At 33.5% G+C, this 25577-nt stretch overlaps 1 protein-coding gene across 4 annotated transcripts; it reads left to right on the top strand.

Moving 5' to 3' along the window:
• The first annotated feature begins 4592 nt into the window (after positions 1–4592).
• Positions 4593–25001, top strand: LOC110033147 (upstream activation factor subunit spp27-like). 4 transcript variants are annotated; one of them, XM_020737038.1, is made up of 7 exons: positions 4593–4985; positions 9288–9405; positions 9517–9691; positions 12169–12216; positions 12284–12468; positions 23587–23630; positions 24706–24782. In XM_020737038.1, exons 1-6 carry the CDS (start codon positions 4648–4650, stop codon positions 23599–23601), a joined length of 879 nt encoding a protein of 292 aa, XP_020592697.1. In that variant the 5' UTR covers positions 4593–4647; the 3' UTR covers positions 23602–23630; positions 24706–24782. The 4 variants fall into 4 exon arrangements, with proteins under 4 accessions (XP_020592697.1, XP_020592695.1, XP_020592696.1 ...); XM_020737036.1 differs by lacking the exon at positions 23587–23630 and having other exon boundaries at positions 9291–9405; positions 24706–25001; XM_020737037.1 differs by lacking the exon at positions 23587–23630 and having other exon boundaries at positions 12290–12468; positions 24706–25001.
• Positions 25002–25577: the final 576 nt, after the last annotated feature.

Here is a 25577-nt window from a genome sequence, read left to right as displayed (position 1 = left end):
AATTCCTTGAAGATAATTTTTCCTTGATTTCTATCGAGAGTATTCTTAGGTAACTTCAGTTATCTAAGATGTAATTAACTATAGGGGCTTGCCCCTATAGGAAGCTTTTCCCGAACCCAGCATAATATAAACCCTATTTAATTCCTTATATTAAATAGGGGAATTTGTTGGCCAATATATTGGTTTCACAGACCAAACAGATGTCATAACTTTCTTTAGTTTATTTGATCGAGCCTCACCCTCAATTCTTGTGTTCATCCTTCGGGATAGATACAGGGTTTGAGGTAAAGCGCTCTTTCATTTAAACTATGAAAATTATGTGGTCAGTTTGACTTCATCTTTTTCAAAACTAAATTTTTAAAAAAAAAACGTCCTTCCGAAGCGGGCAACGGGATTTCAACTCCGATGGCCGACAGCTTCTTACGGGCAAAACTCCACACCAAAAATAGTGCCGACATCATCGGAGCTAGTGTGTCAACCTAGATGGTAAGCCCCATACTGCCTTGGACGCTTATAAGGAAGACTGAAGTTTGTTAATAATTTTCTTGGAAGTATGAGATAAAGCAATGTCCCAACCATCATAACAATGACAATGATCCAAAAATACATAGAACTTGCCTGAGATAACCTTCACGGATCCCTAGCCCGGATCCACAAGGTACTCCATTGAAAGGACTATGGCTTTTGATTTGTAGTGTAACTCCACTCACTCCTTTAAGATGAAATATATTTCTAAGGTGTGTTTAAGGAAATGATGATAGGGGCAATATAGCTAGCATCACTCATCTTGCCAACTTATTTAGCCTTCTTAAGCTTGGGCAGCTTGTAATCAGGTTTCTTGAGGAGATTCTTAAAGATCTTACTGATTGCCTTATGCTTGAATGAATGTTGTGTTTCACTAAGGAAGTGTACTATTCCTTAGACATAAGTGAACTTCAAACCTCTGGTTGATGTTGATGCTAAAATGATGGGAGTGGTGTCAGTGAAACCCCTTTAGTTTGAATGTGAATTTGTTACTTTTGTTTATCTATTGCAAATATAATGCCAAATTCCTTTTTGACCACTTTTTATGGTTTATACATCTTCTTAGAGTCAAGAACCAAGGATTGCTTTCAGAGGAACAACAATTGCAAAGCTTCCTTTTAAAGGCTATAAGCTTCATCAAGCATATTCCCAAATGTGTGGGTAATAAACCTTTTAATAATTGACAATACAACACAGTCTTATAGTGATCCCACAGGCTCTTCTCGTTGAAGAACGGACTACTAACTATTCAATTACTGTGATTCATCATATGCCCAATACTCTAGTCTAGGTCTGCCGACTAAATCTCCTCAACTAAGGATTAGAGACTGACAATCAAACTATATTAAATGATTAAAAAGTCTAACTGATCAAATTAGTCCTACCGACTAGAAGCCAATCAAGCTCAACTGACCAAGAATGCTGGGTCAGCTTAGCTCACCGAATCAGCCTTACCAAGCTAAAGGTAAATAAGTTCCGGCGACCGAGCTAGAGAGCGGTCGAGTGATATGCTCATATATATATAATATCAAAAATATCATGTACATTGATACGCCTAAAATATATAGTCTGTTTCTAGACACACTTTTATACTTATTTATTGAGAATTGCACTTTAATGGAAGGTATTTCTGTGTTTTTTTTCAGGTACAGATAAAAAGGAGAAAAATGCTTAAAGGAGTGAAAAATGTCAAATTTAGAGCAAATAGGTGAAAATATGCAAAAAAATTTTGGCGCCTAAGAGCAAGATCCGACGCTTAAGCGCTGGGTAAACAGAGAAGGCTGCGCTTAAGCGCCGGAGGCCCCACGCTTAAGCGCCACTGACAGTTATTGGACGAGTAAATTCGGTTTTTGGCGAATTTTGAAGAGGTTATTGAGGCACCTATTGGCTTAATAGGTGGTTACAACCACCATGGTTACAACCACCATGACCATGAACGAAAATTATTGTGAAATGATGCATCTCTTGGGGAAATACATCGAATCAAGACATATTTTGAAGAGATACCAAGACACCTTTTGGAGAATTATAAAAGAAAGATGATTGAGACTTTGAAAGAGGTCCTAAAAGTACTGGAAAAGTTTTGAAAGTTCAAAAATTGGGGAGTTGGTTGGAGATATTTTTAGGCACCACATATTTATCCTTTTTTTATTTCTAGTTTTATATTGAAAGTGTTGTAAAAGAGAAGGGATTCAAATGAACTTCAAGATTTTGGTGGAGGACTTGAGATAATTTTTTATCTTTTATTTTAGACTACTTTTGGTTTTAATTGAGACTTGTTGTTGGGTTGACAATGATTTTTATTTTTAAACTAAAGTGTGGTTTTGTTTTTTCTATGGATTCTGAGTAGTTTTCTTTATCTTTCTTCTTAAAATGATAAGTAATTAAGTGTTGGATGGAAGTTGTGGAGAGTATTGATCTTTAATGTTGGAAGAAGTTGTGATGATTTAAGTCAAAGTACTTCATTTACTTCTTGATTTGGCCAATCCAGATGTTAAAATTTGTTGTGAAAACATGTAAGAACGGGTTGGTATTGTTTCAATCAACAATTAGAAAGAATAACCTAAGGTTGTATGAATGAGAATGTAGTTCATATGATTGCGTGCAAATAAATGTGGAAATATTCATTCGAGGGTGTAGAGTTAGAGGACTTTAAAGTGACAGGTTAAAGCCCCCAACTTGGTTTATTGTTTTAGGTTCAAATAAGAGATGTTAGCTCCCAGGTGGAGGGAATCGAGGGAACTCTAGAGTTAGAACTAGTATCTTCCATGCCTAGCCGGTCTTCAGAACTATTCAAACTTTAAATTAGTCATTGTTCTTTATAACATCTATAGTAAGGGTAAATAATATTATTGCTCCTATTTGACACAACACAATATGCATACTTCCACAATAGAATTCCTATACTTATTACTGATTAATGATAAAGAGAAAGATATTTTCATATTTAGTGTTTTTCTTCTACAAAAACTCAAGTTATCTTTTTAAGTTTGTACTATTTTTTTCAAAATATTAAAAATACCAAAAATATTTAAACTTTCTTTATCTACGAAAAAGTCTTTAGTTTAAATAATTATCTTTTTAAAAATAGAAAGTTTTCCAAAAAGTGCATTTGCATATCTTCCTTGTGGGTTCGATATTCAGTTCTTAATCAAAAAGTCTTATATTATTTGATAACGATACATATACTTGCGTAGTATCCCAATATAAATTAAAAGTTAAATTCTTATTTTTCTTTATGATCAAATTTTTGATTTTGTTGCGAAATAAGTAAATATAAGTGAAAAATATAATCATAATTATTGTTATAGTGTTGCATAGAAGTAGTTATTGGGGATCATACATCCCCCACTAAAATAAAGTCAAAGATATAATAATATCATTATATTGTTCCCACTCTTTTATAAGTGGAGAGATAATCTATTAGGATATAAAGATAGAAAAACCATATTATTGTTAATTATTGTTCATTCCTCTCACCGTCTCAGCCTCTCTCTCTTTTATTATGCTCTATTTATTGGGATGTGATCCACATATAAATCAGGATTCAACAAGCTAACATTTTTAATAAAAACAAACCCAAGTCTACTAATTTATTTTATTTAATTCTCTTTAAAAATATACATGTACAAAACATATAATTTTTTTGTTTGAGCAAATGCTTATCACATACAAGTACAAAAGCACAAAGAATATAGGGCTACCTTTCAACTTATGAAATTCATGATACCTAAAAAAAGTTTATGGTGGCCAAACAATAAATTGAATTGACTAAAAAAACAAAGAGCAAAAAATTAAATTGAAATGCAATAGCATTCCTCACAAGCTATGTGCTCGACCAAAAAAAAAAAAAGACTTGGTGTCAAACATGCTTTAGTTAGTCTAGAGAGATAAGTGTGTTTAAGCAGGGACTGAGTTGAATAGTAAGGAGTTTGGATAATGCGAGTTTTGTAGGAGAGAGGAGAAGATTAGAGATAATGACAACTGGAGAAAACATTAGGTCAGAACTTTAGATGCAACCGGAGTTCAACAATGGGGCGCAACATATCAAGTGGGCCCCACAAATTTTAACAAAGACCAATCACAGTGTATTGCGGGGGGCCTATTTGACACGTGTCTTTTAATCATTAGACTACGGACGTAAATTACATTCAAAATCCGGATGTAATATTTGCCCTTAGGATTGTGAACACCATATATGAGATATACCATATTATAATTACATGTTGATATTTGCAATTCCCATATATAAAATAAGAATTAATACAAAAGTCAGCGGTGTCTGGTGACTTCCCACACCAATGCAGTACAGTACGCGAATTTACTCATAATTTTTAATAAAAAATAACCAAAGGATAAGTTAAAATACTATTTAAAAAATTTGGCCTTTTTTTTTTATAAATGCATGACTTCTGGATGCCAGGTGGCAGCATGTATAGGGTGGTATCTTCATCGAACGGCCACGGTAACCGCAGTCTCACAAAATCATATCCAATGAAAAGACAAAATTAACCCTAACCATAATCTCACTTGCGGTTACTTGAAATCAAAATTACCGGTTCGCTATAAAAGCAGAAAAAGTTTTGAGCGCAGAGGAGCCCGAGCAGTACTGGCAAGGTAGCAATGGTGGCCGATGCGGAGCTGGTGCAGCGGCTGAGGGATTTTCTACGGTCCTCCGACCTATCGACGACAACAGCGGCGATCGTCAGGCGGAAGCTTGAGGAGGACTTTGGCGTTGATCTGACGGAGAAGAAGGCGTTCATCCGGGAGCAAATCGATCTCTTCCTGGGTGAATTGAACGAGAAGGAAGAGGAGGATGAAGAAGGGGAGGATGTGAAGGTGGAGAAAGAGGAAGGAGGCAGTAGCGGCCAGGAGGAGGAGGAGGAGGAGGTGGAAGAGGACGAGGAGGGGGAGGAGAAAGAGGAGGGTTCCAGTAACAGCAGCGGCAGTAGGAAAAGGAGGTTTGTTTTTCGCTTTTTATTTATTTATTTTCCTTCACGGTGGGGGTTTGGTTTCTTTTATTTAGGTTTTCTATTTTTTAATTATTAGCGGCTGTATATGAGGGGTGAACTCGTTAGGGTTTTGTTTGTTCTCGTGCTAATTTGAATGATGACCGTTTATCTTTCTTACTCGAAAAAAAAAAAAATCAATCTTTTTGTAAGACTAAATATTAGAGTGTACGAGCATTGAATGGCTTTTGTTTACATTTTCAGTATAATGGTTATAACTGCGTTTTTTCTTTTTGATTGGTTTGAAGCAGATAATTTTTTCTCTTGAGGGGAACATTTTAGTTTTCTCTTATATGTGATCGGCTTTTAACTGCTAGCAGAGAGCTGGATGAAACTGGACTACTCTTTAATTCGTTAGGATTCTGGTGATTTCGCCGGTATTCTTTTTGCAATGACTTATGCAGTGGTGATTTTGCCCATATTCTTTTGGCAGTGACTTGTGCTAACAAAATTGAAAACTAACAAAATTGCCCAAATTTTGTTAGTTTCAGCACAAAAGTTTTTATGACAACTAACAAAATTGAAAACTTGAAGGAGCTCATTAGCAGGAGCAATATTATCTTCAATGTCTCAACCATGGATGAAAGTAGCCCGAGCATGATTAATAATAGAGGGGAAGTATTATTGAAGTCTTTTGACTAAAAGTTTGGCAGTTACCTTAAGTACAATATTACAGAGAAAAATGGGTTTGAAGTCATTCAGTGTTCGAGTGTGATGATTTTGGAGGATTAAGCTAATAACATAGTGTTTGATGCGCATAGGAAGCTTAGCATTTTGAAAGAAGTATTGAACTGCCTCTAAGATAGCTCAATCATCAACCACTCATTCACAAAGAATTTCGCATCAAAGCCATATCTACATAGGCATCTCTCTTTTCTAATGCTTATCAGAGATGCTTTAATCAATTTATTAGAAATTGAAACAGATAAGAGATTATAATTATCATTGGAAAAGTGGTGGACAATAAAAAGTCATCAATGTAAATCAAGGGAGATTCAAAGTTATTATTGAGAATAACAAAGAAATGCATGATAACAATGGCAACAATGTCATTTTGATTAGTTAAGCCTTCAGAAGAAGATGAACTTTCCTTAATGAAGTCATGATTTTTCCTGTTTTTAATTTTCTAATAGAGAAACTTGAAGTAATCCTCAACCTTAGATAACTAAGAGCATTGAGCGCATTTGATTCAATTCCTTTAGCATTTGGTGCATTTCATTATGTTTGGGATATAAGGGCCTATTGAAGCAGAGGAGTCTAATGGACTGCCTTTTAAGGAGATCACGCGACATATATTATCTAGATTTAATGGAAGCAATAGAGCTTAAATTGAAGTAGAAGTTATATTCAGAGGGGTTGAGAGCCTTTTTCACATTATCAAGTCTGTTTAGAAAGCAAATAAAGGATCATCCAAGTCCCTCATGTTCCCAGCGGTGGAAACCACCTCTAGGAAGTTAGGGCATATGCTGCAATAGTTTCTGTTAAGGAATCTGAGTAGAAGGTTAGAAAAAGAGGTCGTATAAATAATAATGGCAGAATGACCAGAGGAGAGGGGGGAAAACTTTGAAAGGAGAGCAGTCAAAGTCAATGAATGAAAAAATAATAGTTTGACGGCTGAACCAATTAAAAAGGAGACCTATATTGGTATGCTCAACTAGATCAGCATCGCAAATGCAGTAGTTGCTTAGTTAATTTGCCAGTTGAGACACTTTCCACCAGGTTTTTCCTCTATGAGTGCCATAGAATTAAACTCACTGAAAATTGGTCATGGTGCACTGATAAAGTGAGCATATTCAGTAATTGATTTTAAAAAATCTCTCATTTAATTAGCACTATTTTTGGCATGAATGAAAGCGATGCAAAACTTGGCATATAGGAATCCCCACTCTCAGTTTCAATAATTCTGTGTTTTATCTATCCATCCATATTTCTTTAAATGCCTAATTTTGCATGGAGATGTTTGGGTTTTTAAGTGTATGAATTTGGTTGAAGATATCTAGATTGATATTATGTCTTTTGGAAAGCAAAGCTTGTCCTCTTTCCTCTTGGATCTTTTCTTTCCAAGCTTTTTTAACTTTGCAGAAATTGTAGAACTTTTTAGGTTTGCTCTGATGGCCATTTTTGGAATAGTCAGGGATCTTCTAAGGTGAATTTCCTGCCTGATGTACTTTTCATTCACATGATATTCAATGTTTTCTGTAGCGTTCTTCCTTATAGCTCACTTCTGCACGTTCATGTTTATGTATTGCATCTCTGTTTTTTTTTTTCAAAGTTAAATATTTTTATATTTTAGATAATCCATTCTTTTCCCTGTGCTTGTAAGGACTAATAAATCAGGCCAATTGCTGCAGTCCAAATTAACTGCATTTTAACTTGGTAGTCCTTGAAAAAAAAAAAAACTTTTGTACTATAAAACCAAAGTTGAATCATTGTTTAGAAAAGCTCTATAAAAGGGGAGTTATTGGGTCTTTTACCCCCTAAATATTTGAATTTGCTTTACTACGGCCCCCCTCTTCCCCGTTTAAATATATGGCTTTATCCAAATGGTCATTTCTCATTTTGCCCAAATGGCCCTTTCTGCACACTCAACCTTGTATGTTGTAGTTCAGACAACCCAATAAATTTAATTATTTTTAACACAAAACAAGCCAACTAACATATTTGAAATTAGAAATTATCTTTTTTATATTTAAACATAACACACTTAAAATTTCACTTTACTCGAACACACATGCTCAGACCATTCTAAACGGTCTCAAAATTGTGTTAAGTTTTACAATTTAAACGACAATGGTAATCTATTATTTTAAGATATCTGACTAAAGAAAAGTACAATCACGGCAACTCGATTTCTGCATCTTTTATCTTTTATTTTTTTAGGGCATTTACAAACATACCACCTAATTTCTATATATTTACATATCTAACACCTATTTTTTTGTATTTTACATTTATAACACCCTAATCTTTCATATCACTCGTCCTCGTTTTGCCTCGCTTCGACGCTCCACTTAGGTCGCTCGCCTTTCTAGCACGCCTTCTTAGAACTCCCTCTGCCTGGTCTCTTTTTGAAGCTCTGCTCGGTCTCTTTCTGAAGCTCTGCCCAACCTCTCTATCATACACGCACCCTGAATTCTTTTTGTTGCTGTTAAACTTATAATGATTTATCTTTGAATATTTTTGACTTATAAACTGCTTTATTGGACTACTTATCACGTCAACATACCAAAATTTTAGTCTATTTATACTTCTATGGAGGTTTATCAAGTGATTTCCATCAAGGGGCCGGAATTACATTTTGCTATCTAAATAATGAAGTGTGACAGACATTAAATTTATTAATGCAATAAATTTGCCCCCCCCCCCTCAAAAAAAAAGGCTGGTTCCGCCCATGTATTAAATCCAAGATAAATATGATGTTGAACACCCTCGCGGGCATTTGATGGGTCCCTGTAGCAGCATCATGCTCTCAATTGAATTAATTATTATTATTATTATTATTATTATTATTATTATTATTGCATTTTGTGTTTTCTCTCTATATAATATCATCTTTCCCGCATTATCATTTCCTCTGAAAGTTCTAATTTTGCCTTCAGAAGACGAGAATATGCCAACGATTACAGTATTCTCGTTAATTTCATGTCTCATTTTATTTACTGTGTAAAGTTTAGATATTTGTTTTTACATATTAACACTTCGTTTTCTTGAATGATACCACCTTAGGAGGTCCTTAGAAAAAACTGTACCACCTATTGGTTTTTCCTTTTCATGCTGTCTTGTTTTAAGTAACTTTTTGGCTAACTTTGTTATAGGTTTTATGGCACTAGTTACTGATTTGGAATTTTGAAAAATTGAGTCATTCTAAACATTCCTGTATTTTTTTTTTAATTTTTTCATGTTCAAAATATAAACAATTAGAAATCCTTTAGATGCTAGTATTTTTTTCAACTATTTTCAGTTGCTTGTGGAATCATAATTATTGTTCACTTTTCATCACTATTGAATGTTTATAATGAATAAATCATATCCCATTGATCTGCTAAATTTTTCCGTGCTAGTTTATCCCCAAGTAATCTGTATTATGATATTCTGATAATGGTGATGATAATTTTTTTGCACCCTGTGCCCAAACAATGATATTACACCCTGACAAAACATGCTAGATATTGGTTATATGCTTTATGTTTTTGGTTCTTGGTTGAATGTTGTTGTTATTCTTCACGCTTTATTTTTTTCTTCTGTTCTTGTTAGCAGTTCAAACAAGCTCACTGTGGAAGTTAAGAAAAGGGGTGGTGGATTTACAAAGTTGTGTAGCCTTTCCCCTCTGCTTCAAGAGTTCGTGGGTGCACCTGAGTTGGCAAGAACTGAAGTAATACTGTCAATTCACATATTAAATTTCTTTTCACAGCAGTTAATTCTAATAAAATTTTTTTTCTGTGTTTTAACTTTGCAAGTTGCTTCTTATATTTATTGTTTAAAGGTGGTCAAGAGACTCTGGATCTATATACGTGAAAACAATTTGCAAGATCCAAGCAATAAGAGAAAGATTATATGTGATGAGAGATTGCAAAGCCTTTTCAAGGTCAACATGATTGACATGTTTCAAATGAATAAGGTTCTGGCGAAGCATATACATTCTTTGTCCTCAGAAGATGGTTAGGCCTCGTAATCAGCCTCTTTCCAATATTTGTAGTGGCATGAAGTCCGTTTTATCTCTCTAAAATCCGTAGGTTTTTCATGTGATTATTTTCTTGAATTTGAGTAACTTTACATATTAGTGCTCATCTTAGAAAGTTGCGTTTCTGTGTCTTTCAAAAACTATTCATAATAAAGAAATTCTTCTGCCATGAATTAATGCAATTAAAAGGATTTTGTCTTGCATGACGCTTGGTATGGAATATTTAATTTTATAATTTTTAAATTGTTGATAAATTTTATTCTAGGATTAGTTTGGTATTGTGCTCCTTCCTCGTTTGTCTGAAAGCATTATTGGTTTATGCTTGTCATGCAAAATTGAATTTCTAACTTTGCTAATTTAAGTTCTCACAGTTTTATTCCAATAAAAATAATTGACTCCATGTACTTTTTCATTCATAAATTTAGGCACTTATGAGACCAAACTTTTTACACCATATTTATGTTCTAAAGCCATGATTATTACCAAATATGAGATTAAGTACGGATGAGCCGAGGGGAGAGACGAACGCCATATGAAGCGGATGAAGGTTAGCAACACAGTGAAGCCGTGGTAAGCAGCTGACGAAGTAGAACAAGAAGAAGACAAAGCTGTGAATGAAACAGTTGATGAAGTCAACCCAGGCAGAAGAAGCTGACGAGAGGCGATGTAGTTGAAGGTGAAGTTGACACAATTGAACATAAAGAAGTGACATTGCTGTTGAAGATGAAGCAATTCTGGACGAAAACTATGTGATGGCAACGTCGATGCAGATAAATTCAAACGACACAGACAAAGATGTCGTAGGATGAAAACTGCAACGCAGATGATGCCACCTCGGGATGATGCCCTTTGGATGCAGACAAAGCTGTTAGTGGCCTTGCGAACGACTTCGTTCAAAGCAGACAAAGCCCTAGGGAATGATCCTGAGCCAAAAATGAATGATTCCCTGAGGCTAACGTCGAATTCAAAAGATGCAAACGAGAAATATTTGAAAGAACTCTGATATCATGTGATGGGAAATCATCTGTTCTTCTTATTCCTCAACTAAATGCATATGTTATATATTTATATACACTCCTATCTCTATTCGTTAGATAAATCTCTAATATAAAATTGATTCTGTAATTAGATCTCTAATTAGGTTACCTAATATCAAGTTTCATAATATACAAGCATTATATTTAATACTTTCCATGACACTTCTAAATCAGTGGTTGTACTAAAACATGGAACCAACTGTGTTGAACAGAAATGGAGAACAACCGAGCTAAAGAATACAATGAGATCTGATTTAAGTCAGCTTGCAACCTAAGCGGTGGACCAAAATTGACCAAGGGAATTAAAACATTAGAGATGACATAATATTTTTCATATACTTGTTACATCAACTAAAATAAAAACTATAACAAGTTAAACAATCTTAAAACTCCAAATGACCAAGTGTTTTCCTTTGCTCACATCTTGCACTTTTGATGAGTATACTCCTTCAATTTTTTTTATCAACTTTATTTTTCATTTGTTTATAGTCAATAAGTGATAATCCTACTGTTTCTATTATATATCATTTCACTTTCTATTTTTCCTAGTTTTACCACCTCTGACACATCTAAAAGCAACATTCTCTTTTTGATCCAGCTCATCAATCAGTGAGTTCTTTGTTTCCTAAAACTTGATTTTAGACGTCGTAGTCATTTAATTGTAATTTATATTACTTACCTCGATATTATTGTATTACAACTCACAAGGTATTTTTAAGTAATGTCTCTGTTCTGTTCACCATATTATGATGCGGTTTAAATTCAAGTACCTAGACATGGCCAAGTTGAAAAGGAGCATGGTGCAAAAGTAGCTTGCAACGAGCAGTTAATTTGCTATTTGCTGTTTAAACTAGGTACTAGAAAATCACTGTTTATATTGCCTACCACATTGATTTTGTGCAATCCATGCCCAAAGTATAAGTGTGCTACTTTGGGCTTTAGACTTTTTGCAGACGTTATTTAAGTTGCTTGTTCTTCCATGTGCATCTGAACTTCAGGTGAATTTTTTATCACTGCAATATGCAACATTAGGTTTTGTTGGTACTTGAAATTACTATTTTGATCAATCAATAGAATGCTAAGACATGCTATTTTTCCTTTTTTTTGTGTTTCTAAATTTTGATCGATGCACTTTATGATTGGACATGATATAACTTGTGCTAAAGACAAGTGTTGGAGGAGGTTCATGCTGCAAATTACATGGTACCTCTACCTTCAACATGCTTAACATAATGAGTATTTTTTTTCTTGTGTAATTGATAATTATATTACTACGTTATTCTTATTTAGTTCATAGTATGTTAAATACAACGGACTTGTTTTTTGGCCTTATGGCGCTTTATAAATTATAATTTCTATTTTAGCTAATTTTATTTATTTTTTGCTCTTTTTTAATGGTTTATTTTGTTTCTTGTAGGCTCAGTGAAATCACCCAATGAAAAGCCAAAGAAAAAAGTGAAAGAAGGTAGGCAAATATAATTACCATGCTGTATAACTTGTACAACATAAGCTAACAACATCATGGTTATTAGATGTAGATGCATCACGAAAAGGAAAGAAGCAGAAAGGAGGGAATAAAGGAGGGAATACAGGGTTTCTTGCACCCCTCCCACTCTCAGATGCTTTGACAAAGTTTATTGGTACTGGTGAAGATACATTGCCAAGATCTGATGTTATCAAGAGGATATGGGTTTACATAAAGCAAAATAATCTACAGGTATTTTATTTTAATTTTAATTGTACTGTAGTTCGTTATTCTCTAGAAATGTCAGCAATAAATAATATGGCCATTTGATACTAACAAATGAGTACCCTATAATGGGCATTTTTTTAAAACAAAGAAAATGTAACTGTTATTTAGGTATTAAAATTTGTGATTGGACTAAACTGTTGACTTCATCTTCTTGATAATGATGCATGTCTCAGGGTCTAGGATTCCTATTGCATCTTTAGTGATGCAATGGATGTACATAACACAAAATATAAGGATTTGCAGATTTAAAAGTACTAATTAAAAAAAATCATTCTCTTTAGTTGTAAGTTCAATTTACATGAAAATCAAGCGAAAATAATAATGCATTGATTGATTAATTCAAAATCATTTTTGAATCGTAAAAAAATAACGAGCATTGAATTATTTTAATCAAAATTGAAATATAAGTTCAATTTATAGTGGTTTGTGTCACGATTCGGTCTGGGGTTTAGAATTAATCTAGACGTAAACGGATGGTCAGACGGTAAAAATCAATTCTCTTATATTATATTTATATTACTAACAATTTAACATTCAATTTTTTATGAAAGAGTCACTAAAGAAAACAATTAAAATTAACAAATAAATTTTTGTACATTTCCATTTGTTATTCTCGTCTCCTGGACACATTATCTCATTTTTTATTTATCTTAATCAAAAGCTGAAACCTGAACAAAATGTTAAAACAACATATTGAATTATCTAAATATAACCGAGGAGCAAATAACATTTCTAAACTACAGTAGCTCAAAAACAGAAAATCGATATGCATGCTGGTCTTTTATATTTCTATAAGAAAGCTTATGATATGCTAATTTTTTATATTTTTATGAGAAATCAAAGAATATTGTAATGCATGTATTAATGACTTTTTTTAAATGAAAATACTTAAATATTCTATATGCATTTATTTTAACTTTATTTTTACTTTAAAGCATTAACATTCACATCTTTCTTTTTGAGCATCGTCAAAACAAAGTCTTCTCTGAACATGCACATACAATCATTCATATATAATATCATGACTTGATCTGGGGTTTGAATTTAACCAAGAGTGGTACAAACGAACAGATGATGTAAATTAAAATTTTTATATTTGTCTATAATTTAACAAACGAAAGGGTCACTACAAATTAAATTAAAGCGGTATAATTAAAATTACTTTGATGGTTGTTCGCGCCTTTAACTATTTTCTAATCCATTGTTCTTCTTTTAATAATTTATTTATACATGAAAAGTTAGTTAAAATAACCGTGAGCTAAACGAGTCAGTGAATACTTATACTGCTAAACTACAACAATACAATAAAAAGAAAGAACAATATGCATACCGATCAATTTTCTTTTTAAATCGATATAAACATTTGACATGTTATTAAAAAAGGTTTATATCATTATCATATCAAAATCATTTCATTTGTATACAATGATTACATGAGACATTGTCTAAAAATTATATCAATTAAGATACATCAATATCAATATCCCTTTTCATTTACGTGCACAGGTATATTATTGTTCCCCCACTAGTACTATCAAGGAGTTCTCTCATAGCCAAACATGCACATGCAAGTATATTATAAATCATTTTGTTTACATTCTAAATATTATTTAATATCTTTCTTTTATAACATGCATATATAGTACATAAGTATGATTATGCAAATCATTCAATTTCATTTTTAGATGATCAAATTGAATAATGAGCTCAAATAGTCATATTCTAGTTGCAGTAACAATATATCTTGACTAATGCGAGTGATTTAGAAAAAATAAGATATTATTACCATAAGTTAGAAGTAAAAGTACTCACCTCGATGCCGATTGTTTTGTCTTGACGTCGACTCCTTTAAAGTTAAATGCCTAAAATAAGCACGATATTCTTATTAATTATGTTAAAACAAATTAAATAATTTCTCATTTTTATTTTATCTAATCAATAATATATATATATATATTATTAATATTAATAATAATAATATTATTATTAAATTGCTTTAATAAAAGAAGTTATCCCTCCGCGTTTGATCACCCTCCTCTTATGTTACGCTAGTAGGATAGGGTACGACCGAAGCTCTTCCTTCATTTTTCTCTTCGATTGGGCTCGTCTTGACCTAGTTTTTCACACGCTCTACCCCCTCCCTTTCTTTTTCTTCGGCTCGATTGCACGGGATTACACGTATTCTCTGCGACTTGCTTCTCTTCGACTCCTTTGATCACATCATGACACAAATCGTTTTTCTCTTCTCCTTCGCTCGTTGCTCGGCTCCCAGGTATGTTGGTCTCCCTCTGCATTCCTCACATCCCTTTTATAGGCCAAAGTAACCTTTGGTTTCCCTGATTCCTTGCCTCTTCTTCCTCCCTGATCGACTCTTTGTTCCCTCTTCCTCTCTTAGACTTCTAACTATTCGTTTCATCTTCTTATTTTTGGTTCACCGACTCTTCGCTTCCTATTTCCACTGTTTCTCCTCTGGGGTAACAAAAATTTCTTTCTTAAAATTTATAAACTAACCTTAAGCATATGAACATTAACTATCCATGAGATTAGGGGTCATTCATTAAGATGAAGGTAAAAACTCGATATAAGGCAACTCAACTAATACTTGGAACACAAAGATGCTGAAACATGAAAAAATGCTAGAAAACACCAGACCAATTAGACCTCAACACCATCAACAGCAGTAGGTTCTTCAGGTTCACTAGGAGTAAGGGAATATACTCTAGGTCGAACAAGTTGCCTTGGTTGACCTTGGGTTGTAGCTGAAGCTATAGATTCTGTCATTTTCTGCTCGTCTGCCGACCTCTGTGAAGGAGCTCCTCCTGAATTTTTAAAGCTCTTCTGGCTAAGAGATGCACGATATCTTGCTATATGATTAGGTTGATGCCACCAATAATAAGTGTTAGAGCCCATCAAACATTCGCCTTTATGTTGTCTTCCTTATTTGATACAAGTTACTCTGATACATTGAGTCGTATCTCTGCTGGCTTCACCCGAATTATTCTTGGACTTATTCTCATTGGATCCTTCTGAATGATTTACATGTTCTTTTATAGTCTTCCTCTTGTGCATCTCCTTACGTTTCTGAGTGAGTTGATAGTCAATCTTCACTCTTCTAGCTCGTTCCACCAATGCCGAGTATTCATCGATCCTTAAAGGTACTAATTGTTGCCTGATAGAATTCTTTAATCGCGAAAGAAATCTATCACACTTTTCTTCTGCAATAGCGATCAAAGTCCAAGGGGTTGGTTCACTTTTGGGCATGCTACATTCACTTTGCTCTTCTTTTTCGGATACATTTGGCACGGCGCCAAAACCTTGTTCAGAGATGTTTTTGCCGGTATAGATCCAAATGCTCAAGTGGAATTTGGAGCATTTCAAAAACTTGGAAATACAACTACAAAGAGACGGGTAGTCCAATACAAAATTCCTTTACCATTTTTTGCCTCTATTTTGCATACCTCGATAGTGCAGTAAATTATGTTTTGTACTGCACGACCGTCTTCTCTCATTGTCTCAACTTGATGAACTTGTCCTACCGGATAGAGGTACAAACCACTCTAAAAAGGTCCATGAACTCCTCCCAACTTATCATTGTATTGGGCATGTCCCTTGACATATTCTGATGCTGCCCATGCTGCCACCTTTTGACTTCTCCATCCAGTGCAAACGTCGCTAATGATTACAATGGAGCACATTCCACTGATCATACTTAGATTACCAATTCCTATGATTACAACGGAGACAACTCCGTTAATATAGAAAATTGTTACAAGTATCTATTGCTCATATCGGGCAAGGGCAAGGGCAAGGTTTACTGCCTACCCCTATAGCTAACGCTTACTATATCAAGGGTATGCAAACCAACAAAATTCTTTTTGATGGAATGTGCAGGGTATTCATCCAATACATCACTCCAACAGTTCCCCAATTACATCAAGCCCACTAGCTCTCATCACCGTTTAATAGTTTCCATACCTTTGGCATAGAAGACTAGGTCATTCGTTTCACAACGTTCAATAGTCCCTAGCAAAATGCATTCTTTCTCTACATCATTCCAATAAAAGTTCCCAATGTACTTGATGTAATCTTGCCAAAAGCTGCGATCTATCTTTTACCATTTGTAGATATAACACATTCGGATGTATGGAAACTTTCTTCTATCCTATCTACCTAGTCTTATAAATACTCTGTTGTCTTTGTGGATGATTATTCTTGGTTTTTATGGGTGTATCTCCTTAAAATAAAAATGAAACTGTTGACAAGTTCATTAAGTTCAAAAATCCAGTGAAAAATCAATTCAATACTCACATAAAATCCATTCATTTAGATGGAGGCGGTGAATATCTCAACACATATTTTACTATACTTAAATAATGAGTCATTCATCAAAAATATACTTGTCCCTATAACCCTGAATAGAACAGTGTTTTAAAAAGAAAGTGACAACATATCATAGAAACAGTTCATATTCTTTTAACCAAGGCCTCTCTACCTCTTCTCTTATGGGCATATACTCTTCTCACTGCCTGCTATCTAATTAACAACTTGCCTTAAAAAACAATTCAATTTAAATCTCCCTATGGCGTCTTACACGGCAAATTACCCACATACAAATACCTAAAAGTTTTATGCTGTTAATGCTTTCTTTGGCTCAAGCAATATTCTAAACACATTTTTTTTCGAGCTCAAATAGTGGCATGGCTCATGCTCGACTCAACTCGACTTGTTTACACTCCAACTAACTATAGCAGCTTTCCTATATATATAGAAAAGTGTACAACTTCTGAATGGTATTAGAATACAACAACAACAACAAAGCCTTAATCCCACTACGTGGGGTCGGCTACATGAATCCTTTTTCTCCATTGCGTCCTATTTAGTGTCATATTTTCATGTAGTTCTAGTAAATTAAGATCATTTTTAATACAATAAGCCCAAGTCTTCCTAGGTCTATCTCTGCTTTTCTTAACACTAGTCGAATCTAAAACATCTACTCTCCTAATCAAATCATCAGATGGTCGACGTTTAATGTGACCAAACCATCTAAGACGACTTTCTCTAATTTTGTCCGTCACAGGAGCTATACCAGCCCTATCACAGATATAATCATTTCGCATTTTGTCTCTAAGTGTAAAGCCACTCATCCACCTAATCATTCTCATCTCGACAACACTTAACTTATTATTATGCTTCTCTTTTAAAGGCCAACATTTAACGCCATATAGCATTGCAGATCTCACCACCGTCTTATAAAATTTTCCTTTCAGTCTAAGCGATACTTTTCTACCACATAAAAGACGCGAAGCATTCCTCCACGTCAACCAACTAACTTGAATTCTACTATTTACATCCCCATCCATATCACCATCGCTTTGAACAACGGGAACAACGGACCCAAGATATCTAAATCGTTCCCACTTTTAATAATTTGATCACCCAAACTCACACTTCTGTCACTAGAGTTATTACTTACTAAAATTACATTCCATGTATTCAGTTTTAGTTCTACTTAAATGAAGGCCTTTAGACTCCAATGTAGACCTCCATAATTCAAGTTTTTTCTGGTCTTTTTCTCTCGTTTTATCCACGAGAAGGATATCATCAGCAAAAAGCATACACTAAGGTACATCCTCTTGTAGATGTCAGCAAAAAAAGGTACATCCTCCTATCAATGTCCAATAAGAACATCCATAACTAAGCAAAAGGATACGGGCTTAAAGCTGATCTCTGATGTAATCTAATTGAAATAAGAGAATATTTGGTTAATCCTTCTGGTGTTCGAACATAAGTAACATCTCCAGTATACTTATCTTTAATGACTTGAATACCAATAATATCAATATTTTTTTAAAACTCTTCGAAGTACTTCCTTTGGAACCATATCATAGACTTTTTTTTTTTAAATAAACAAAAATCATATATAGATCCTTAATATTATTTTATTATTTTTCCATCAAATCTCAATAAATATATAGCTTTCATAATAAACTTGCCCGCCCAACATGAATCCAAACTGATTTTGAGAATTTTTTGTATCACGTTGGAATCTATATTCAGTTACTCTCTCCCATAGTTTTAATATATGACATTAATTTAATTTCTCTATGATTTGCACACTCATCAAACATTTTCTTAGTTTTTAAAATAATATTTAATTATTTAGTAAGCCAATATATTCTCAGATCTCTTAATATTCTCATACTTCTATTGGAATACTATAATGTGATACTATTTTTCTATATTTCATTTTCTTTAAAGTCTCATCAACTTCCATTTTAATAATGCGATTTTAAAAATAAAAACTTTTATTATTTATGATATTAAAATCACTAAATTCGATGTATTTTTACAATCTTCATTGAAAATTTTATCAAATTATCTCACTCACTTAAGTTGAATATTTTTTTCTAAGAAAAGTTCTTTTTGATTTTCATCTTTAGTATAATTGTTCTTTTAAACTCCCTGCGGGCCGTTTGATATTTTCCCCAGTTCTCTAAGCTTTTACATTTAAACCAGTTTTCATAACATAACTTCTTATATTTTATCTTTTCTTGCACATTATTATTTCACCACCAAATATTTTTATTTATAAAAACTTTTTCTTTTAATTCTTCAAGAACATCTTTTGCTATTTGTTTAATAGTATTTGTTATTTTATTGCACATAACATTTGCTTCTTCATGAATATTCCAAAATTTGAAATCTTGAATTTTATTCATAAAAATAATTTTATTTGTGTTTTTTAAGTTTCTTCATCTAATTCTACGATGATGAGTCATAGTATTCTTTATTTTACAACTCTTAATCTTAAAATTTAGAATTAGTAAATGATGTTGGGTACTTAAATTTTCACTTGGAATGACTTTACAATCTTTACAATCGCAATTATTTCTTCTTCTCATAAGAAAATACTCAATTTGTATTTTATTAGATCCACTCTTATAAGTAATAAGATGCTCATCTCTTTTTTTGAATAAAATATTAATAATAACAAAATCATACGCTAAAACAAAATCTAAAATAACTCTACCTTCTTCATGAGTTACTCTAAAATCGTAGCCACCATGAGTATTTCTGTAGTCTTCTACCACTCTACCGACATGTCCATTTAAATCTTCTACAATAAAAATTATTTCTTCAAAATGCATCATTTGTATCAAGTCGTCTAAGTCATTCTAAAATTTATCTTTAGACCCTGTATCTAAACTTACTTGATAAGCATAAGCACTTATAATATTAAAAATCTTAATATCAATGGTAATCTTAAGCGCTATAATTTTATCTCCAGCTCTATTAATTTTTATAACATTATCTTTCAGACTCTTATCTATAATTACACCTACACCATTTCTAGTGCGACTCTTACCAGAATACCAAAGTTTAAAACTTAAATTATCAATCTCCTTAGCATTTTCTCCAACCCACTTAGTTTTTTGAATACATAAGATATTAATTTTTCTATGAATCATAATATCAACTAATTCTATTAATTTACCATTGAGAGTATCTATATTTCATGATCCTATCCTAATTTTAATTTCATTAGTTTCATGGACCAACTTCTTTACCTGCATTCGCCCGTGATGTGGGAACCTTTGCTTATTTAACACTACACCCAGACGCCGGTGTATCGACCCTTGCTCACTTTGCACTGTATTCAGGCTATACAGCGCGTCGCTTTGAGGGGACGCCCTAGCACATACACAATGATCAAAAGGATTTATCTCATGATTTTTTTTCGATAAGTTTTACGCTGACTGTCGAATACCTAACGCAACCCTCCACTTTGGACATCCGGGCTTGAGACCGGCAATGGTTCAATGGTATTGGAATGAATTCTTAAAATTCTGTATTCTCTATTCTTTTTCATTTCTGGTTTTAAAATGAATACCATTAAGATGCATACATGAATCTTTCACTTTTCATTTACAACAGTGTTTAAAATGTGTGCACAATCTCACATATGAGGATATTCACCATTCATTACGCTACCTCTAGAATCATTTATTCTTTTTGCTAAATAGCCAAATGCAACTTCATTAGAGCTTTTGCCTCAGTGAGGGCAGTGGTAAAAATCTTCTCCAAGTTCCATTCAAGCAAGTTTTTTGCAATTCCCATCCCCACAACTAGGATAAAAGGTTAAGATCTATATGCCTCATTTTAGGTTTAAATTCTGAAAAATGTACAATGGCTTCACTTTGATATCATTGGAAGAGAGAAGATTGCAATTGGAAGTGCTAATCTTGATTAATAGAGTTGATATTCCTTCTACATTTGATATGTTGATAAAGAAGTTCTATATCATCTTTCTTAGCAATCCAAACACATTTGACCCTCTTCTTAATCCATTTGATTTCCTTGGTTTTAGCACTAACTGGCTTATTAAGATTTTGGATAACATTAAGAATGAGGTCTTTATCCATGGGATTGTTTTCCAAGTTTGAAGATATCTAGTTCCTGTTTCTCAAAGGATGAGATGGATTTAGCACTGAAAGAGGGGCTATTCCTTTTAGAATTTTTAAAGGCAAGCTTGACATCACTGAGTTTATTACAAAATAACAAAATCAGGGTCCCCTTGAGCAGGTTTGTCATGGAGTTTATTACAAATAACAAAAACAGGCCCCCCTTGAGCAGATTTGCTCTAACCGTTGAACATAATATCAAGGAAATTGTTTGAATGCCTAAAAATTTTTTGTAGTAGGAGGCATAAGGCCCATATTCACCGGTAAAGGTTGAGTGATTAGAGGATAAGGGTGTGCAAACCTTGTAGTATGTGAGGGTGAAATAGTTTAACTAGGCCATATTGTAAAACAATTGGTCTTGCAAGCATGTTTGAAGATATTGTAAACCTTGTAACTGCCTACTACCATCGACCACTGCCTGCAAACCACCATTGACCATAGCATGTTGGCATTACCCATTGTTGCCAACCACCGGCTGTTAGCAGCAGGCAAACATTGCTTGCTGTTGTTGTATTTCAAATAAGGTTGTTATGTTTAACACTCATATTGAATATTCGATGAATAACCACTGGTTTTCATGACCGACGACCACCATCAACCGTCACAACTTATCATCGTCGATCACCGACTGCCGTTGTTTACGACCATCATAGTTAGACTGCAACTGTTGTTTTTAATGTTTGCATTTTCTTTACCCCGTATGAAGTTAAGTGTTATTTATGGTATAAAATTGTAACCCCGTTCTCCCTGTTCTAAGAGGAGATTCAACCACTGATTACAACATTTATGGCTAACTACTGTCTTTATAAGAACCAATTACGATCTTTGTGGCCGACTACTGCTAATATAACTTTCAACTATGATCTTTGTGTTCAACTGTTGTTATTACAGTCACCGACTACAACCTTCATGACCAACTATAATCTTTATAGCAACCAATTATGATCTTTGTGTTCGATTACTATTGTAGTCCATTTCTTACCTTTGTAACAACAAATTACAATCTTTGTGACCAACTATTATTGTTGCAACTTTCAATTATGACATCTGTGACGAACCAATATTATTGCAATCATCGTATTATTGTTGCAACTTTCAATTATAACATCTGTGACGAACCAATATTATTGCAATCATCGATTACGATCTTTATGACCAACTTCTGTCTTTATAGCAACCAACTACTGCTTTTATGACTAATTATTGCTATTACTGCCAAAAACCCCATTTTTGTAACTCAATTATTACTATTATAACTAAACTGTTATTGTATATCTGTGATTATCAACTTTATAATTTTATCTTTTATGCATGTACAATTATATAGTGAATTAATTTGCACGTAAAAATATTGTTTTATCCTCGTACCACCTTTTTTTAAAATTTTGTGTTAAATCTTGGTGCAACGCTAAGAAATTAAAATACTACTCTACCGTTAGTTTTTCGGCACACAATAGTTAAAAAATCTGATCATACATCAATTCAAGAGCCGAAATTTGACTGGGGGTTGAACTAAAGGTTGATCTGATGATATAATCAATATTAAATTTGTTTAAATATGATTCAAAATGATACAATCGAGAGAAATATATTATGAAAAATAAGTCATAAAAATATTGATTTTTAAATGAGCATTTGAACAGCTCATTAAAAAGCTTGATTAATATTTGACATAGAACTCGTTAAGAAATTTGATTAACCATTAATTTTATACAAGTATTTGTTTGTTATAAATATCATAAAAATATAAATAAGTTTATATATATATATATATCAATTCCCGCAACCCAATTTTCGTTTCTCAACCCAACCCAATTCTCCGTTCTGGTAGCTATTTACATCTTTTATTTAATCGCACATCTTAGGAGAAAATTAATATTATGAATTTAAAATAGAAAAGAAAGAGCCTTAGAATACTTATAACGCATGTTGCTTATTTCATTATTAGTACCTTTAGAATTTTTTTTTTCATTATATATGGAATTTTTGAAAAGCTTTAAAAATTAAAATATTTTATTATAAGCTCAATGATTTTTATTTTAATCAATAATTTCAACATGAAAGTCAAATCGGTCGGTTTTATAAAATTTGGATCAGCTCAATTGGTTCCCACTGGGTTCATTGCCAGGTCGGTATTTCGAGGCGATCCAGTTTTTTAAGTCTAATCAAACCGGGCATAGAATCAACTGAACTGATTGAAGTGACTATAATGTAACTTTATTCTTGGAAATAAACTTCTTGCAATGGAGATAGGCAAATTCACATTAATTCCACTGGGGTTTGCCTTTCTTAGAATCAAGAGGGGATCTGATCGTGCCAACGGTGGGGAGCTTCAGGTCCGTTGCAAAATTCGTTTAAAAAATTTTGGGTTTGCTATGTTCTCCACAATTAGTTTGTCTAGCATGGTCAACGCTTCTACTTCTGAAAGGCCTTACATCTTGTTTATGATAAGTATATGCTGGGTTTAAAGGGTAATTGTTTGAGTCCTATGCAAAAGTATCACAAATAGAGCAAATATTCCATTCATAAATCACTCTCTCACAAACAAAGCAAATATTCCTTTGAGATGTCACTTTCTAAAAGATTTCCTCACCATTGATAACCACAGAAATATTTTCAGGGAAGCTGGAATTAAGTGCTGATTGGACACTGATACAAGCAAAGGTAAGTCTTAATTTGGGAGTCTTGAGAGAGTCAGTCATACTGACAATTTTTGAGATTCAACTTTCGTTCCAATAACATAAGGGGTAAGATTTTCTCATGCTGCCAAGCACAAACTTCTATACTTTGGCATCCAAAATTTACCGAATCTGAAAATTTTGCATAAATGGTTTTTTACAGAATAGTTTGTATCTTATTGGAAGTGTAAGGATTGCGTTTTGTTATGTGCTTACTTGTGCATCAAATAATTGATGATCAATGAAATGGGTTTGGGCTTGTGGGAACACCTAGCCAAATTGTTGAAAGATATTGTAATTAGTGAGGAAGAATTGATCGGCAGTGCACCGGGTGTAGGTGAGTTGGTGGCGACTATGCTCAAGTCCCCTCTCGACCAGGGTTCGAATCCTCGATCAAACGGGATTTGAATTTGCACATGGGATTGGTTGGGGGGTCCACCCTTTGGCCAATCCATTAAAAAAAAATGGCAAGGAATTTTAAAATTGAGCTGCAAGGGAAGATATGAAAGATGGGGAATCTGTTGGTCAAACTCTTTCGCTTTTTTTGAACATGGGTTGGATCCCATCACCTTCTTGCGCTTGATCGGAGTTGCTTGTGATTTTCTAAGGCGGACAGAGTACGGAAATTGCATGACTGAATCTACAATTCCCTTCTCTGATTTATGATCAACAAAAGCTGGCGGCAATGCCTATAGTCTTTGTCCAACATAACTGCCATTTTTAATTAGCATCCATTGAATTTTATCACTTACTGCTTGCTTTTTAGTTTCATTTCCGTTTTTAGGTTGAAAAACTAGGGTGAACTTAATGGTTTTATTTTGGGACCTTTACATACCTACCATCCAATTCCTATGTATGTAATACATATGTAACACATGAACTTTGTTTTTTACATTTATACTGGCACGTAAATCTTTCATATCACATAAAAAATACATTTTTTTCAAACTGGTAAGTTGACATGGATGTAAAAATTGAAGTTTTGGTGTTAAATGCATGAAAACTGAGTGGTACATATGTACATCTTCCTTTTATTTTCACAATTTTATATTTTCTGGTAGGATCCTGCCGACAAGAGGAACATCATTTGCGACGATAAGCTTAGAGAACTGTTCCAAGTCGGCTCATTTAATGGTTTCACGGTTACAAAGTTGCTGGCAGCTCATTTTGTGAAGACAAAATAGTTATTTACTGACAGATCTGCCATTATTTTGAAGGGCGATTGTGCAATTTTGTTTTGCTCCTGTGGCTTCAGCTTCCTCTTTTGTAGACAAAGAGGCATTAGCCGTTTTCATCTTAATTTGTTATGAGAGAATGAGAATGAAATTTCACTTTTAATTTTACTTGAGTTAGGTGCTACTATATTTGAGTTAGGTGCTACTAGAGTTAGGTGCTACTATATATATATATATATATATTAACATCTATACTGTTGCAAGTATATTTCTTCTGCAATTTATGGAATTTATAGGGTCTCATCAGAATTTTCATTTGGAGCAGCCATCCCATGCAAGTATTCTGAAGCTGTTTTTGAGCCAGACTCGTGCTATGTGGGTAAATTGTACAGAATTCCTTAAAAAAGGGAAATTTTACATATCTAACAGTGATTCTTATGTATTTACATGTCTAGTACCTAAATTTCCATTTTTGCATATTATCACTCTCGAAGTCATGCTCAAGTGAGGACGAGGTGGTTTAAAGAGAGATTTTTGGATGTCTCTTGAATGTGATGCAATAATATCACATATTATTTTTTTTTATATTTCTACTAGCCAAAATTTACGTATAACATAAACAATATCACTATTTAAAAGTAAATTGGCATTTAGGTAAAAATTGCATTTTGGATGTTAGACATGTAAATACATAAGAATTGGGTGGTATGTATGTAAGTTTTCCCTAATTTATCCCGTCGAGAAATTGGGATATGGGA

The sequence above is a fragment of the Phalaenopsis equestris genome, unplaced genomic scaffold, assembly GCF_001263595.1.
Source record: "Phalaenopsis equestris unplaced genomic scaffold, ASM126359v1 Scaffold001098, whole genome shotgun sequence".
Classification (NCBI taxonomy): Eukaryota; Viridiplantae; Streptophyta; class Magnoliopsida; order Asparagales; family Orchidaceae; genus Phalaenopsis; species Phalaenopsis equestris.
This window is presented reverse-complemented; position numbering and strand designations above follow the sequence as displayed.